Genomic DNA, 17727 nt, shown 5'->3' on the forward strand with positions numbered 1-17727 from the left:
CTCACAGCCAGCCCCAGACATGTAGCAGACTGGTGGGCATGGGTACCATTCCTGTGAGTGGGTTTTACTGGGGACCTGGATGTAGAGATGACAGTTGGGGGCTGAGGTCAGGTCTATCCCCAGAGGGTGAGAGAGGGTGTTCTCTCCCCAGAGCCTGGGGACTCTGGATGCCTCGGGTACATCTGAGAAGGCACATCCTCCCTCACTCTTCTACCAGGACAAAGACCTGCAAACCCCCAGGATCTCAGGGTCTGCCTCCTGGAGACCACGAGCTTCGGCAGTAAGTGGGCTGAGCCCATAAGGACATCAACTTCCAGGAGGCTGGAGTAAGACAGGGCACTTCACACGAGGCCCACACACCCCTCCACCTTTCCTGGGTGCCTATGTGGTCCCTCCCCACAGACTGGCATGTCCTAGTGGAGGTCTTAAGTCTGCGTGTGGATGCCCTGGGAAGGTAGAAACAGCCCCTCCAGAGGCTCCACACAGGTTCTGACATTTAGTATGTGCTTTTGGAAGTAAAGAGAGAAGGGACCAACTCCTGGGGAGAGGGATGGACTGGAGATCAGAACACAATTTCCTTTGATTCCATTTCTTCAGCCCTACCTTTCTCATGATCCCAGGTCCAACTCAATAGATCCAGGTGGCACCTGCTTTTCTTATTTCCAAAAAGTAATTTGGAAGCCAACAAATATTAAACCAAAAAAGAAAAAGAAAATGAAAAAACAAAACAAAATAAAGTAATCTGGAGATTTTAAAGGCACCTCTCTGACTGCTCACCATCAGTTAAGAACCACTGATCATGGCTCCAGCAACAACCCCCCGCCCTCAGGAGAACTTCCTTTCAGAGATCGAGCTCGATTAAAACAACACACAAGAGAAGAGCCTGGGGAGGTGGGATTGTAGATTGGATGGGGATGGAGACTAGGAGGGCCGTTGGGTGGCAAGACTTTGGGTGGGCTAGAGCTGTGTTTGGTGAGAGCCATGCTGTGTTGGTGTGAAACCCTGGCTATGAAGTGGACACGAGACAGATCCCCCTGCTGTCCCTGAAGCTGGTGAAGCAAGGGGCTCCCTCCATGGCTCCCTGCCATGATGGTCACCTGTGTGCCCATGGGCAACCTCTTCGCAGTGAATTTTCTTCCAGTGACACCACTGAGTGGGGTGCCTGGGGTCCATCCAGCCACCAAAGCAACAACCCTAACAGTAATCCTTGGGATGGTCATGGAAACCACACTGTGAGGGGAGCCTGGGGCCCCTTGTGTCCTGTCCCTCCTCACGGCCTCCCATGGACATGTTGTCTATGGAGCCCTGAGTCCAAGGATGTGACCTGTGTGTCTGGTCCTTCAGGGTACAAAGGGCTCCTGTATATTCACCTCCTCTGAACTCACAGCACTCTAGTCAGGTAAGCAGGGCTTACCACCAGTCTCATTAGGCCAAGGAAGAAACTGAGGCCCAAGGCAGGGTGGGGGTGTGGCCTTGGGAAGCAGATCTTGGTCAAGTCAGGGTTGATGGCAGTACCCAGAGCTCTGGCTCCAGTGTGAGTTTTCCTTGGCCCAATATGGGGCCTCCTGTCTCTCTGTTGGATGAGCCCCTGGCCGCCTCTGTCTGGCCCACCAAACACCACCTTGGCCAACCCTGCGTCTCTCCTACAGCCCATTGCTTTAAGAGGCCTGGAGACTCAGCTTTTTGACCTGCTTTGCTATGAGCATTGAGGGGCTGTTCTGGGGGTCCCTTTCTGCCCTGTGCCAACTCCCACTCTCTTTCTTCCCTTCCTGAGCTGTCCCCTGCCCTCTGGATGCTCAAGACCATGGGTGAAGACAACACATACACGTTGGGCAAGTATGGAGTGAAGTAAGTTGCTCTGCGAATGGCTTCTGGGGTGTCCTTCAAGTGTTGTGGGAAACTTGGAGCCACTACTGGCCAGGGTCAACTACATAACTTGCAAAATGAAAACATGGGTCCCTTGGCTCAAAAATTATTAAGAAATTCAAGCCCTCAGTAGTCAGAGAGATTGGAAGAAAGAGAAAGACTCCACTGGCAGTTGATGGCTTTGAAGATGGAGAAAGATGAGCCAAAGCCTGGGGACAGCCTCTAGAAGCTGAGAACAACGCCAGCCACCAGCAGGCAAGGGATTCACGACCTCAGTCCTACAAGCACAGAGGACCAAATTCTGCCAGCAAGCTCAACGAGCTTGGAAGTAATTCTCCCCCAGAGGCTCTCGAAAGGAATCCAGCCCTGCCGTCTTGGCTGGGCCTTGTGAACACAGAGCAGAGAAACCCATCAAGCCTCCTGGCATCTGACCTACAGAGCTGCCAGGGTAAAATTTCCCTTTGCATGCCTAAGAAGAAAAGAATGTTGGCTCTAGGAAACCTCTCTGAGCAGTGATGACATCACAGAATGGAGTGAGGTCAGGAGAGACGAGCAATCACCAAACTCACCCAAAAAGACCGTGGGGAAGAGTGGCTCCCGTCGCAGGACATCACTCAGTTTCATCAGCAACAGCAGACTCAAGCTGTGTGTTCTTTTTTTTTTTTTTTTTTTTTATTTTACTTATTAGTTTCTGCTTTATAACAAAGTGAATCAGTCATACATATACATCTGTTCCCACATCCCTTCCCTCATGCATCTCCCTCCCTCCCACCCTCCCCATCCCACCCCTCCAGGCGGTCACAAAGCACCGAGCTGATCTCCCTGTGCTCTGCGGCTGCTTCCCACTATCTATCTACCTTACGTTTGGTAGTGTATATACGTCCATGCCTCTCTTTCGCTTTGTCACAGCTTACCCTTCCCCCTCCCCATATCCTCAAGTCCATTCTCAAGTAGGTCTGTGTCTTTATTCCCGTTTTACCCCTAGGTTCTTCATGACATTTTTTTTTTAATTCCATATATATGTGTTAGCATACGGTATTTGTCTTTCTCTTTCTGACTTACTTCACTCTGTATGACAGACTCTAGGTCTATCCACCTCATTACAAATAGCTCAGTTTCGTTTTTTTTTATGGCTGAGTAATATTCCATTGTATATATGTGCCACATCTTCTTTATCCATTCATCCGATGATGGACACTTAGGTTGTTTCCAGCTCCGGGCTATTGTGAAAGCTGTGTGTTCTTGTATTGATTCTCTTCCCTACAGTTTTCACTGCCTCAGCAGCACAGACAGGACGGCACAGCGCGGAGCTTGGGGAGGGCATCAACACGCTGGCAGGAAAGTCCACCAAAACGGAGAATAAGAAAGGAGCACTGGCCCACTGTGAACTGCATCCCCTGTCAGATGGAACAAGGCTGGCAGCTTTAACCTCCACCACTTCTGCAAGGCCTTCAGGGTGAAATTTAAAAGGACACAAACAGCTTTTTCTTGACTAAAAGACTGTCAAGTGACTTAAATTTCTCACACCATTTTATATACTGTGTTTTATTTTTTTCATTGCTCTCATGCATTTTATTTATTTACTTATTGTTGTTGTTCCAAAGACTAGTTTTATTTATTTTTCACATGTCCACATTTCTGTATGTGATAGTCCTTTCCTTTCCTTTTCTTTTTTTTTTAATTTTTATTTATTTATTTATTAACATCTTTATTGGAGTGTAATTGCTTTACAATGGTGTGTTAGTTTCTGTTTTATAACAAAGTGAATCAGTTATACATATACATATGTTCCCATATCTCCTCCCTCTTGCGTCTCCCTCCCTCCCATCCTCCCTATCCTACCCCTCTAGGTGGTTGCAAAGCACCGAGCTGATCTCCCTGTGCTATGCGGCTGCTTACACTGTGTTTTAATGTTAGGTAGTTTTACTTGCTTTCATTTTGATCAGGGTTTATGTGTTTGTTTATATTTTGCACTTGTTAATACGAGACATTCGCGGGATGGTTCTCACAGGTAAACTAAATCTTTTCACTGTCCTTCTCGCTCTGTACATGTATGTATTTCTAGTCACCATGCATGGTCATCAGTGTGTTCTGTCTCTACATGCTGTCAGTTTCTATTAGAGGAAGGACTGCTATGACCTCATGGTACAGCAAACAAGATCAACAACAACAAAATCATAAATAATGAAAAAGACAGAAAAAAAGAAAACATCAAAAAATAAAAACAAAAACTTCCCTAACTCTCCCTCCTACCATGGAACTGACTCTTTTCTGGCCCTTCCTCCTCTTGCCCTCTTCTCTCCCCAAGCAGGGCACACTGCTTACCTCTGTGTGTGGAGCCATAGAAAATGGCTGGAAGGACAGAAGCTCTAAGAAACACCTCTCTCTGAAATGGAGCAGGACCCTATGATCCTTGCCCCCCATGTCCTCAGCCTGCTTTATGTCTGTAGAAAACTTTAGCCAAAGAATAAGTTTAACCAGAGAAGTGGAAAAATGCAGGAGCAAAGAAAAGCAGTCAAACAGGACAAAACAATAATAGTTTAGTCACTGAGCAAAGTCAAGGACGTTTAGTTCCCTCTCAAGGGCTATAGATAATGTTCTGAGCCACATCCTGTGAGCTGTCTTATAGATACTGAAACCCACACCAGGTGGAAGAAGTTAACTACATGATGCCCAGACTGTAGCCATGACAGAAGCTGCCACAATTCCGAGAACTGGCCTCAAGGAAATGGGAACAAACCGACCCTGGAACTGAAGATTAACTATACTTAAAACAATCAAGATGACACTGGTCAGACCGCCACATGAGCAATTTCAAGATGACCATCAGGGCTGACAGTACTGTTTCCGCATGTAGCCCCTCCCTCTGTCTATAAAAGATCTTGTCCACTGATTGTCAGTGGTGGGGAATCGGCGTTTGGACACCCTCCGAACCTCCCCACCCTCCCCACCTTACCAGCATCTGAAATAAAGCCAAATTTCCTTTCCTCCAACCTTGCCTCATTATTGGCTCTTGAGCGGTGAACAGCCAGACCTCACATTCAGTTACATCGCAGTGGTCGTCCCCTCACCTAACTGGGCTCCATCTTTCCCCATCCTACACCCAAATGATGTCTTTGAATCTTTTCACCACTACTACAGATCCCCACTCAGCCAGTCAGGCATAGTCTCAACTGAGAGGAGAAGGAGGTTCTTAGAGGATCCCACGCTGAAGCTGGCGGCGGCCAGGACAAAGGGCCTGCTGTACTCTGGCAGTGGGCTCCAAGGAGGATCACAAGGCCTTCTGCCAAGATCCGGATCAGCTGCAGTTCAAGCCTTGCCTACAGGGCCTATATGCATATATGCAAGGTCACTAGGTAGAGCCATTGCCCTACAACGCTACACCCCAAATTTTCACATAACCAACTGAATTCTTTTGAGAGACATAGGCTGCCCCTTCACATACTCAAATTAATTGTACTGAAGGGCTGTGGACCCAAGTGTCTTCTGTGTCTTAGGCAACATCAGACGAGAGTGACCATGACTGACTCCCAGGAGGATGATCAGGCCCATTGGAACACAGACTGGCCAGGCTCCCACCTGGAGCCAAATCAGCTAAGTGTATTATTATTAACCCAGATGCAGCAAGTTGGCAACTGCACATACCCCACCTCAAAAGCCAGCAGGAAGTCTAGGGCAAGGCACTCTTTATCACTACAAGAGAGAATTTAGACTAGTTTGTGTTTTGTGGGTAAGTATAGGCCAGACTTTCACATACTAAGTAGCAGCAAGCTCAGTAGGAGGTGTTGCTCCTGTGGGGTCAGAATCCCACAAGCATTTAAACTTAGAACAGTTACTATAGTCTGTGCAAAATATATAAAAGAGTTCAAAATTTCATGATGAGGCTTAAAAAAGTCATCAGTATCCAGAAGGTCAATCTTGTTCTGTCCTCTTTGGTGGAGGCTGTTCACTCCTGGGGTCAGCAGTTGCGAGAAGGTTCCCAAGAGTCCCTAGATCAAGACTCTTCATTGGCTGTTGATCAAGCTGAGGATGAGAGTAGCCGTCTGGGTGAAAGTGGCCAGACACCCTGCAGACAAAAGCTGAGAGAAAGGTGAATGGTGCCTCCTCCCACCCTTGACGCTGTGAGTCGAAGCTTTCTATTCCCATCACCAGGGTAGTTACTCTCTTCACAACCAAGTGATGGAACGACCAGTCCCTCAGCGATCACTGGTCCCGTCTCCAGTCCTCCCCTTGTCTCACCGGCGCCACGTGCCCAGACTCCTCCCTACGTGCCCAGCAGCTTCTCATCCTTATACTCCTTGACCCATCATAGAACATCTCCCTCTGCCCTGATGGGGGGTCCACACCAGCAGGACCACCTTAGGGGCTGTCACCTCATGTTCATGATCATTATCATCACTGTCCCTCCTGCCCTTCCAGCAGCAGGGCAGGCAGCACAATGAGCACTAGGGTAGTCTCGCCCACCCCAAGGCTCTTCTGGGCAACTTGCAAATTCCAGTACTAGGAGCTTCCAGGGGTGCATGGGAAGAAGAAAAGTGGGGTGAGAAAGATTACTCATGTGGTTGAAGAGTCTTCCAGATTGTGTGGGCCTCCTCCCTCATTTCCGAGGCTCATAATTAAACATTCTACATAACTAGAAGGTGACCTTCCAGGGAATTGGCCCATTTAGAGCTCAAGTTGCCTTCCTTAAGTGTGTGCTCCGCTGGGAGGTGAGCCTTGGTGTCCACTTATCCTTTCAGTGTTCCCTGTCAGAGTCCATTCCATCTTCCAATGGCACCGACTGCTTGGAGATGAGACAGGGCATTAAAGGTCCGGGGAGCGATCTGGGTAACTGTGCACTCCCGGTAGTTCTTACTGTAAGGCAGTGCCATTGTGGATTGGATGTGTTTTGTGAATCCAGGTGTGAAACATAGACCATCTGAGAGTCCTGGAATACTATATGCCACGTATGCTGTGCAGATGGGGCTGGCATTGCTGGTTATTGCCCTGGAGTTCCCTTTGTCACTCAGCTGTGGAGCTGGCGGTCAGCCACACTGGCCAGGCTTCCTTGGCCTCAGGTGCTGGCATCGCTAGGCCTTATTTTGAGTTTGATGCTGAATGTAGATGCATCACCATGCCCTGTGTGATGGTGTATCCACATGATATGGGTCCCCACCTGGGCAGTGCAGATTTGATTCACTTGTTGATTCCATTGACGTTATCCTTGAATGGCCGTTTTCCGTGGGCATCTGCAGGAGTCATGAACAGGGGTTGTGCGTGTTGAGCAAAGCATTATGTTTTGCCATAATGTTTATCCCCACAAAGATTGGGACTTGACTGTTCAGTTGTCCCACGGCCAGGCATCTGACCACACTGTCAGTTCATGGTGTACTGTCCACAAATCAGTGAAAAATGTAACAAGGTGAATTTTGGGGGATGTCTTCCAGGGCGGCTACACAGCCCACAACTCCAACCACTGAGCAGAGCGCCCTTGTTCATGCACAGGTATAAACAGGTATCTTGGAGGCTGAACAGCTGCAAGTGGTGCAGCCCACACACCTGCCTTTAACTTAGCTGATCCATCCAGGAACAGGACCAGGCATCTTCAGGAAATGGGTGAGCTAAAGATATGAGGCTATAATCCAGATGTGTCAGTGATTACATTATGTAAGTAGCCCTGTGTTAACCAGGTTTTCTACTTTCTGTTTCTGATGTTTTCACATCCCCTCCCAGGGTTAGCAGATGCCTAGAGACAGCAGACTCTCTCCCTCAGCTCGCCTTTCACATGCAAACTGACCAGCACCCCACCCCACCCTCTCTGCTGCTGAGACTCTAAGCCACTGTCCTAATCGCCCCAGGGTCAGGCATCAACAACTTGGGCAGCCCCTACACCCCAGCCCCAGCTCACTGAAATTACTCAAGCTAGCCGATCCTAAACCTGGTCAGCCTCACCCTCAAGCCTCGTCCATTCCTTCCCTGGAGAACATCACACGGGCTTCCCCCCAGTGCCCCGCCCTGGCTCTCTGCCTGTCACTGTCCTCTCCTGTGGGCCAGCACGACCCGCTCCTACCCCCCGGGAACTCTGAGCAACAAACTCGCTCTGCACCTGCGATGGGCTCCCGATCTGGTGATCTGACCACAGCTGAATAAAACCCAAACCCTGGGGACATAGGAACCACTGAGAGAGACAGAGACAGAGACAGAGAGGGAGGAAGAGAGAGGGAGGGAAAGAGAAAGAGAGAAACAAACAATTTAGGCAAAATGTAGGTGACCCTGGGAATAGAGAATATGAAAGTTTTTTGTACATTTTCTACTTTTCTGTAAGTTATTACCAACTAAAATGTTTTTGAAATTTTTAAAGTTAACAACATTGAGGGATTGTATAAGCATTACGTTCCTTTTATTTGTAACCTGTTTCTACTCTTCGGTCTAATTCTTGCCCCTAAGACCTTGCTATAGTTGCATGCTTCTCTTGGAAATAATGAGTCAATAAAACATTATTTCCTTTTATGTTGCTTAAAACATATTTTAACCAGTATTAATCTAATTTTTGTAAATTAAACAGAATAAATAAAATTTTCATTTACATAAATGTACACAAACACACTGCCGCAAACACCCACACAACCACACTGACACTATACCCCTACACTCACATATAAACCTGCACATGCCCACTCACAACACCCGTGCACACACATGAATGCCCAGCCATACATACACATACATACCCCTGAAGTACACACACACACACACCTTATACACTCTTCATACACACACATCCACACACACAGTTTAGAAATCCCCATACTCAACTCCACTGATATATCCCCACACAGAAGAAACATCCCACACTCATAAATCCCCCACAAACCCACACACACCCAGACACACATCCCACATACACATTTCAGACACACCCTGACACCTACACATATAACCACAAACTCATACCAACATTCATTCTATACAACCTCACATACACACAAACTACACTCAAACCCCCCCACACACACCTAGGAACACAACATACCAATACTCTCACAAACACAATGCACAACACTTCCAACACATACATACACCTTGACATTTTAACACCCAACAATCCAACCCCCCATCCACACACACACAGAAACACAGAAACCTTTTGGAGAATAAAAGGAGGCAAAAGCCTATGGAAATGTTCCAGATTAAAGGAGGCAAATGAGACCTGACAGCTTCCTGACACACCTGACCCTGGGCAGGAACCTGTACTGCAGGTGAGAAACTCTGTAAAGCACATGATTATATCATCTGACATATAGGAAAAAGTACTGTATCCATGTAAATGTATAGAGTTGATAGTTGCTCTGTAGTTATATAAGAGGCTACCCCTAATCATAAGAAATACAAATAGAATTCTATGAGGCTAAGGAAGACAGCTGTATCTACCACCTTAGCTTTAGATAACTTTTCTATGTTTTGGTTTCCTTCTCTGTGACAGCACGGAATAAGTCTGTGTTCTAAGCAACAGCTAGTTCTCCGTTTTACCGACAGTTAAGTAATGTTGCCAGTGCTTCGAAGAGTGGAGAGTCTAGTTTCACAAAATCTCATTCAATAGAGCTGAGATTCAAAAGAATCACGAATAGAAGATCCAGTCCACAGGGGAACCCCAGCTGCTAGCCTGTTGCCTGCCAAGACACCAGGGCAGAAAAAACCGCAGGCAGTCCCTCCTTGGAGGTCTCCGTGAGCCCTCAAGCTTGCCCTGCAGTACCCACAGATGGCCAGCGGGAGGCGATCTCAGAGCAACACCTGCAAGTGCCTAGTCTCGTTAGGCAGCAGCAGCATTTACTTCCCTGCCAGGGCGCCTGTGCTGCTACCAGAAAAGCCACCTCCTCAGGGACCAACTCATCCATTAGGTACAGTAGGCACTGTACCTTCGGACCATGATACTTCTTGGGACCCACAAAAATATTTTAATTTTAATTCCTTTTATGAACAGAATATTAACATGACTCTAATAGCAATGAATATATAACATTATATCTAGCCACGATCGTATTCAACTTTGTATGAATGCAGTTATAAAATGTAATTTTTAATACTTTTCTGTGGATGAATGAGTCCATGAAGGTGAAAGTGCCTAGGGCCCATGAAAGTGACAATGTAGCCCTCTGTCTCCCCTGCCAGCGTCCTACCCTGCTCTGGCTGGGGTGACACAGAGGCAGAGTGACACACAGGAGAACAGGGGGCTGCAAGTAGGACCCCAGGAACCAGGGCAGCCCTCACCCTCGGGCTGAGGCTAGAGAGACCATGGGGGCTGAGGGATGAGACTTCTGGGCTCTGACTGGCAGGGGCATGGCTGAGTCAGAGCACAGGTGGTCTGGAGGGTACCCCGCCCTACTGTGCCAGCTGCTACCTTCTAATGGCCACGTGGGAAAGGCTAGTGTAGAGGGGCCAGTTCTGTGCCCTCAGGGAAGTCCTCTGTGTGCAGACTGCACTTAATTCATCTCCTCCTGCTCTGATGGGGATTCCAAGTGTCTCTCTTGGTCCCTGCACTGACAGACGAGCCGGCACTGTGCCCTGAGACTAACACACTCTAACTATTGTCTCCTTGACTCTCTCACCCTCTGAGATTCACATTCGGCCCCTATGAAAACCTCGAACTTCCTTCTCTACCTAAATGACAGACCAACCCCTTAAAGGAGATAATGTTGTTCCCAATTACAGATAGAGAGACAGAGGCCCAGAAAGATCAATTCTCCTGCTCAGGGCCACACAGGCAGGAGAGCAATTACATTCAGGTATCTAGACCCCTCAGAATTCTCTCCCTCTGCCCCACTGAGACTGACCTGGAGTGCCCTGTCCCGTCTCGGGAGCCCCCAAACTAACTCCTGAGACCTCACTGGTGGGGCTCAAGGGCAGGGTCCACAAGGACCTTGTCTGATTACAGTCCAGATTCCCTCCTTGGCACAGCAGGAGTCTGGGGGGATGGAGAAGCCCCTCCTTGTCCTCACTCATTCCCTCCCTCTTCCTTACCTCTTGCTCTCCTCCACTCGCTGTGTTTGGCTTCTGTGCTGCCCCCCACTGAAGTTAGTGGTCTTCACATCTGCACAAACAATAGGAAAATATTAAGAGTCATCTCCCTGGGCCTCGTGGGTTCCTGTCCTACCCTGACCACTTTGTAAAAATCCTCAATGCCCTTGGCTTACAGCACCACGCCCACCCCACTCCCCTCCTGCACCACCTCCCTGGACGCCTCGGGCTCTTCTCTCTTCTCTCCACATCAGGCCCCGCACCTGACCCACCGGGGACGAGTGGATGAACTCTGCACAGCTCCACCACCATCACAGGCCACGTTCCCTAGAAGCAGGGCCTCAGCTGGGAAGTGAGAGGCACCTGATTTATTGAGGGGTGTTGTCAGGAGGAGGGAGGCGGAGGGGAGCAGGAGAGGGCAGAGGAAGGAGCTGAGCAGGGACGTGCTCTACCCTGAGACGAGCTTCAGCCTCACCCACAAAAGCCTGGAGCCCCTGCTTTAGGACTGACTGAGGCAGGGGCTGGGCTTTGATGTCCCCTCATAGTCAGTCCCCATCCACAGGCTGAGGGCAGAGGGGACACAACCCCCCAGGCATCTCCTGGGAGGCTATGAAGGCAGCTGTGAAGGCACCTGTGAGCCATTAGCATCTGTATTGCACATTTCAAACAGCTGGGGGACAGTGGGCAGCCATCCAGTGAGGGGGATCTTGGCAGGGCACTCACAGCACCTACTGCCCAGTGCCCCACCCAGGGACCAGCATCCCCCTGGCACCTAAGAGCCAACCTGTTCAAAACTGAACTTTCATCTCCCCCCACACGCATCACATACCTACACCAGGACACTGAACAGACCGTGACCATGCACTCTGGAAGCTCCCCACCCCTCCCGCCGCATTGTCCAGCCTGTCATGGAATCAACCTGCCTCATCCTGTCTGCAGTAACACCATCCCAGTCAGCCCCGCGCTCTGCCAGCCTCTTGGGCAACCCTCCTTCCATTCTCTCTTCCCTCCTCTGTTGGCCACTGTCCTGGCCTGATGCTCAAAGCCATTTATGGAAGGGTCTGATACTTGTTCTTTCACGGGTAAGGGGCCTAGTGGTCACACAGCAGACACTCTCACAATCACTTTAGAAAGCACTGACAAGGCCTGCAGACCTCCTTGCCAGGGACCACATTGGCTCCCTGGTCAAGGGTGGAGATGAAAACAATGTAAGCATCCAACCCTTTCCACTATCAGTGGTCACATATGCATGTTGAGGGCCTCGTCATGGCAAGGCACATCTGGCCAACCCCGATGTAAAATAGGAAAGGACAAGGCAGGGCTGAGGATAGAAAAGGGTTGCCATGGTAGCAGGATGGGCAGTCATGGGAGGAAATTGGAAACAGATGTGACCAGCACAGACCCATATCATCCTGATGAGTGATCCCTCTCTCAGGTTGGGCAGGGATGTGCCAGCTGTGATGGGCCTGACATGAAGCATTTGCTGATTTCCATGGTGTAAGTATTTCCATAAAGGCCGATTTCAAGCTACCAAGAGTTTAACAACCAGCTCGGAAAATCCTGACCATTTAACAACTGGCTCTGGCAAGCCTGTATCCTCTGGCACAGACACAACACAGCCCCCTGGGTTTCCTCTGCAGGGATTCCTTCCTCAGCTTGGGTTGATGTAGAGTGAGAAGCATGAGGTTCCTCTAAGCTGCCTGAGATCAGCCCCACCTGCTCACCAAGAGGAGACAAGCCTGACAGGTAACAAAGTAAAGGCTCTGTGAGATCCTGTCCTCTGTCCCTCTCAGAGAGGGGAATCTGTGTCTTGGTACAGGTTGGCCCACAAGCAGACCTAAGACAAGCATTTAGTGGAAGTAGTTTGTTTGGGAGGTGATTCCAGAAAGCGTCAGCACGAGTGTAGAGAAGGGAGACAGGGCAGGACCTGAGTCAGAAGAGGACGTGTCAATGAACAGGTCCCAGAAGTGGACGACAGGGGCTCAAGCCAGCTGGGGACCTCAGGGGGAGGTGTGACATGTCTGGGAGTGGGCCCCCCAAGGAGTGAGGAAGAGGAGGTATTTTTCCACCAAGTCCCCCCAATGGTTGGTTGAGGCTGCTCCCTGCGTTCAGAATCCCCAGTGTTTCCAGCCTGCCCCAGAGCAAAGGTCAGCTAGAGAATGGGGAGTGGGCAGGATGTGCATAGTGTCTGAAATACCCAGGCACACAGAGATGTGACCCATGTGTCACTCTGTGTGTCTTTCACACTCATGCAGAGCTCTCCACCCTGATGAGCAGGATGCTTCTTTTTTTTTTTGAATTTTATTTTATTTTTTTATACAGCAGATTCATATTAGTTATCCATTTTATACATATTAGTGTATATATGTCAATCCCAATCTCCCAGTTTATCCCACCACCACGACCGCAACCCTCTCCTGTCACTTTCCCCCTTGGTGTCCATAGGTTTGTTCTCTACATCTCAGGATGCTTCTTTTTAATGCTGCATATTTTTGTAGCAGGTAATTTCCTAAACACAAGCCCACCACTGAAATCTTGGACCCAGCTAAAGAAACAGTGATGTGTTCAATGCCAGAGGAAAAGCCAGGAGGGGTAGGCTTTTCCAGACTTCAGATTGTCAACGAGAAGTGGAACGCTATGGGCATTGTACCTGCAGGCTTAGCCCTAAGACTGAACTGCGTCTCTGTGAGTGTTTAACAAATGTCTGGCCCCTCCGGACTGTCACCTCCATGTGAGCAGGGACAGCATCCCCACCAGCACTGCACACAGAGCAGGTCTCCTTAAGTCCTTACTGGGTGTTGGAGGAGGAGGGCAGAGGCGTGTGAAGGGCATGGGAGGGACCCGAGAATGGAGACGCTGTGCTGGACCTCTTGGCCCTGCAGCCTCTCCCCATGCCCTCCTGGAAGGAACAGGGGCCTCCCCCATGACTGTGTTTTCAGGAGTGATCTCTCTCTCTCTCTCTCTCTCTCTGTCTCTCTCTCTCTCTCTTTCTCTCTCTCTCTCTCTCACACACACACACAAACACACACACACACACACACACACACACACACACACACACACACACACAGAAGAGGCATCCCAGAGGTAAGGACTTGGTCCCAGTAAGTGGTAAGAATGAGAAAATTGAAATTGAAGCCTGGAGGAAGTTGTTTTCACAAGAATTTATTTTCCATCGTCCAGAAGTCTGAGCCAGAACATATCAGACCCTTAGGACTCTTCCCTGGGCTCAGGGTTCACCAAAAGCCCTTAATGGGTGTGACATCAGGCAATCCTTCACCGTTTTCCGGGAATCCTTGGAAAGGGGAACCTTGGCGGGACCCACGGGCGTGGCCTTGGCCTTGGCAAACGTGGAGGCCGGATACGAATTCTCCTGACACTCTGAAGCTGTGAACCACAATGAAATTTATTTCTTTTGTGACTAGGCAGGGGTCAAGACGAGACCCCTCCCTCCCCACATGAACAACCCCCTAAAGGACACACCAGGAGCACTGGGCCCTGTTCACCCTTAAGCTGTGACCTTTGGAGCATGTGGTTGAATCCCTACAGCCTCAGGCATATGGGGAAACTGAGGCCCACAGATGGCAAGGGTCTCCCCAGGATCACAAGCCCATCCTAGCAAAGCTGGACGGGAGTAGGGGCTGAAAGCACATTACTCCAGTCAGTGCCTCTCAAATTCAGCAGGCAGAATCCCCTGGAGGCCTGGTGAAAATACAAATGGCTGGGCCCCACACCAGAGTCTGATTCCAGAGGTCTGAGAGGGGCCTGGGAATCTGCCTTTCTGTCAAATTCCCGGGTGGGACCCCACTTAGAGAACCACTGCTCTAAGGGAGGGCAGAGCTAGTCCTGGAGACCTGGGGCTCGGGTGAGGGAGGGACCAGGGTAGGAGGGTCTTTCTCTGCCCTCGAAGGGGCAACGGGTATTTGGTCCAAAGGATGTTCCACAACCCATCCCATTATCAGCTCCACAACACAGAAGGGGCCACTCACCTCCTTACAGTCTATGTCAAACTGGTCCTTGGACTGGTCCAGGGTGACTGTCCCCACACACTGTTTCACCAGCTGGAAGGGAAGGCTCGAGGTCAAACTGGAACCCTTGGGTCATCACCTCCCAAACTCAGCACAGGGGCTGGAAATCTTCCTGGAAGCCCCCTGTTCACAACCCTGGGAAGCATCCACCAGTGCCTCCAGCCCCCAGCCTCACCCCATTCTCCTTGAAGTCACACTGCTCCGGGGGCTGCTGGGTCGTCCTGGGGCACACAGTCTCCTTCACTGTGAAGCTCACAGGCTTTGGGGTGTCCGGGTCGCCATCCTGGTCAAGGATCAAAGTAAGGAGACTGGGCTCGGGCTCATGCTTCCTTCTCTGATCTGTCTCCCTGCCCCCACCTAGACGGCAGCCTCTCCAGCCCCTCCTGTGTGCCTGGCCCCTGGCTTGGTGCTGGGTGCACAGGGGAAGGGGACAGAGCCCACTCCTGGCCTCGGGGGCACACAGAGAGCAGGAGCGGAACTCACACCATCTCTGATGAGAGCACCTGCACCTCTGAGGGGCTGAGGAAGTCAGGGGCTGCCTGCAGGGAGACATCTTGTCACCGGAACCTCTAGGCCGAGCAGAGCCCTCCCAGGTAGGGAACAAAGAAGTGCAGAGGGGACTCAAAACAGGGTAGTCACGTCTCAGAGCCAGGGACCACCCTCTATCCCTGGAGCTCGCAGAAGGCCCTTAAGCCTGAACAGGGTGTACATGGCGCCTGTTTCCACAGTAGAAATGCTAAGGCAGGAAGCCTCATGCTGCGAGGGGACCCAGCTCTGGGAAGGTTTCCTGGAAGAGGTGGGAGACCACCTAGAGGGAGAAGTGCCTTCCTGACAGGAGGTACAGCCTGAGCAGAGGTGGTGACAGTGTGGCCAGGGCTGGCGGGAGACAGTCCCCTCCCCAGGGTCCTCCTGACTCACGGCCTTGGGAGGCGGGTCCAGCTCCAGGAGGCGGTAGAGATTAGCTTCTGAGGACCGCTCGTTGAGACTATCCACAGCACGGAGCACAGCTTCCCTGTAGCTGAGGGCCTGGGAGATGGCCGAGGGCACCACTAGTCCCAGCAGCAGTAGCCACAGTGACCACCGCCCCAGGGCGAGGCTGGCCCTCTTGGTCTCCATGGTCCCCAAGTCGGCCTCCTCCCAGCATGCAGGACCGTCCTTTATGCCCCTCCTGGGCCTGTTGCAATGGCCCAACCACGTGTCTTCCTGACCTGCCCCATCCCTGATCTCCTCCCCGGCTGTGAGCTGGACTTGCCTCAGCCCCTGCTGTTGCCTCACAGGATTGCTGGGCAGTGGGAGCGGGAAGTCTCTTGTGGAAGGTGAAGAAATGGTTTCTCCATCTCCCTGACAACGTCTTGGCCTCTCCTGGGGCCCATGGGGAGTGTCATAGGCAAGGTTGCTCAAGAGCATTGAGTCCTCCAGGAGAGGGAGGACCAGGTTCTGTCTTACATCCCCTCTGCCTCCACACTCTGGTCTCCTCAGGAATCAGGGTGACAAAGTGTATTCTCTACTGAATCTCCAGTTCTAGGCACTCCCTGGCACCCAGTAGGCAGTCAATTAACATTTGATGAGTTGTTGACAGTTCCACTCACAGCTAAGGACTTACACACCCAGCCAGTCCCTAGGCAGGCACAAAGCCCACACCATCCTTTGCTCTGCGCTCAGCACTCAGACAGTGAGTTCCATTTGTCCCCTCTCCCTGATTCTTCCCCACTGCTTTATCAGCCAAAAAATGTCCTCTCCCCCGACCCCACCAAACGTGGCCTATTGCCCTGGCTTCTCCCCAGCCAAGCCTGAGAAAGGGTCATCTACACCCTGACCACACTTCTTTGCTCTGTCTCACCCTGAAGGCCACTGCAACTGGACAGCCCTCCCTGAATCTGGGGGCCATGCTCAAGCCTTATCTTTTTTTTTATTATTTTATTTATTTCTGGCTGCAGTGGGTCTTTGTTGCTACGTGTGGGCTTTCTCTAGTTGTGGCGAGCGGGGGCTACTCTTTGTTGTGGTTCGCACGCTTCTCATTGCGGTGGCTTCTCTTGTTGTGGAGCACGGGCTCTAGGCACACTGGCTTCAGTAGCTGCGGCGCCTGGGCTCAGTAGTTGTGGCTCGCGAGCTCTAGAGCGCAGGCTCAGTAATTGTGGTGCGTGGACTTAGTTGCTCCGTGGCATGTGGGATCTTCACGGGCCAGGGATCGAACCCGTGTCCCCTGCATTGGCAGGCGGATTCTTAACCACTGCGTCACCAGGGAAGTCCCTCAAGCCTTATCTTTATCATCACAGGCGGTGGAACCCCTCTTTCCTCCAGAAACTGACCGATTGTCCCCTGCTGCCACTCTCCTGGGTGCCCTCCTGCCTCCCCTGTGGCTCCTGTTCGGTCTCCTCCAAGGACCCTCCTCCTAAAAGGCAGGTCTGGCACAGGTGCATCTGGGCTGCTTCTCCTCCCAATCCTCACACATTCCTGGGGACACCCCTTCTCAAGACACCAGTTATCAAGGACACACATCACTAGTCTGTATCTCTGAGCTCAAGACTCCCATGAGTGCCTCTGGTTGTCCGCACTGGGCTGTTGACTGCTGTTGGCTGGGTGCCCCCGCAGGAGCCCTGAGCTGAAAGCCTGGGAGCCCCACCTGCTCCTTCTTCCTCCTGAGAACACTCCCTCTGGCCTCCCACCAGCCCTGCCCAGCTCCTACCACCGTCTTCTCTCCTCTCAAGCATAGCCACAGCCTCCAGACTCCACCTTCTCTGGTTCCAGGCTCTCCCCAGACCACTGTCCGCCCTCCACACCATTGTCTAGGGGCTCATGCCAAGCACTGATTTGGCCATTTCCCCCGCTGCCTTGAGGC

At 51.0% G+C, this 17727-nt stretch overlaps 1 protein-coding gene across 1 annotated transcript; it reads right to left on the minus strand.

The window, feature by feature from the left end:
• Positions 1–14019: 14019 nt before the first annotated feature.
• Positions 14020–16038, minus strand: LOC307059060 (protegrin-2-like). The gene is made up of 4 exons (XM_079712766.1): positions 15807–16038; positions 15064–15171; positions 14850–14921; positions 14020–14247 (listed from the first exon to the last, which is right to left on the minus strand). Exons 1-4 carry the CDS (start codon positions 16002–16004, stop codon positions 14137–14139), a joined length of 489 nt encoding a protein of 162 aa, XP_079568892.1. The 5' UTR covers positions 16005–16038; the 3' UTR covers positions 14020–14136.
• Positions 16039–17727: the final 1689 nt, after the last annotated feature.

The sequence above is a fragment of the Hyperoodon ampullatus genome (assembly GCF_949752795.1).
Source record: "Hyperoodon ampullatus genome assembly, chromosome: 10".
Taxonomy (NCBI): domain Eukaryota; kingdom Metazoa; phylum Chordata; class Mammalia; order Artiodactyla; family Ziphiidae; genus Hyperoodon; species Hyperoodon ampullatus.

Excerpts from the sequence above, each read along its gene's own strand:
- LOC307059060 (XM_079712766.1), bottom strand. The coding sequence starts at position 16,004 with ATGGAGACCAAGAGGGCCAGCCTCGCCCTGGGGCGGTGGTCACTGTGG. Across the intron at positions 15,172-15,806 it reads TGGACCCGCCTCCCAAGGCC|GATGGCGACCCGGACACCCC; the intron begins GTGAGTCAGGAG and ends ATCCTTGACCAG. Across the intron at positions 14,922-15,063 it reads GTGACTTCAAGGAGAATGGG|CTGGTGAAACAGTGTGTGGG; the intron begins GTGAGGCTGGGG and ends CTTCCCTTCCAG.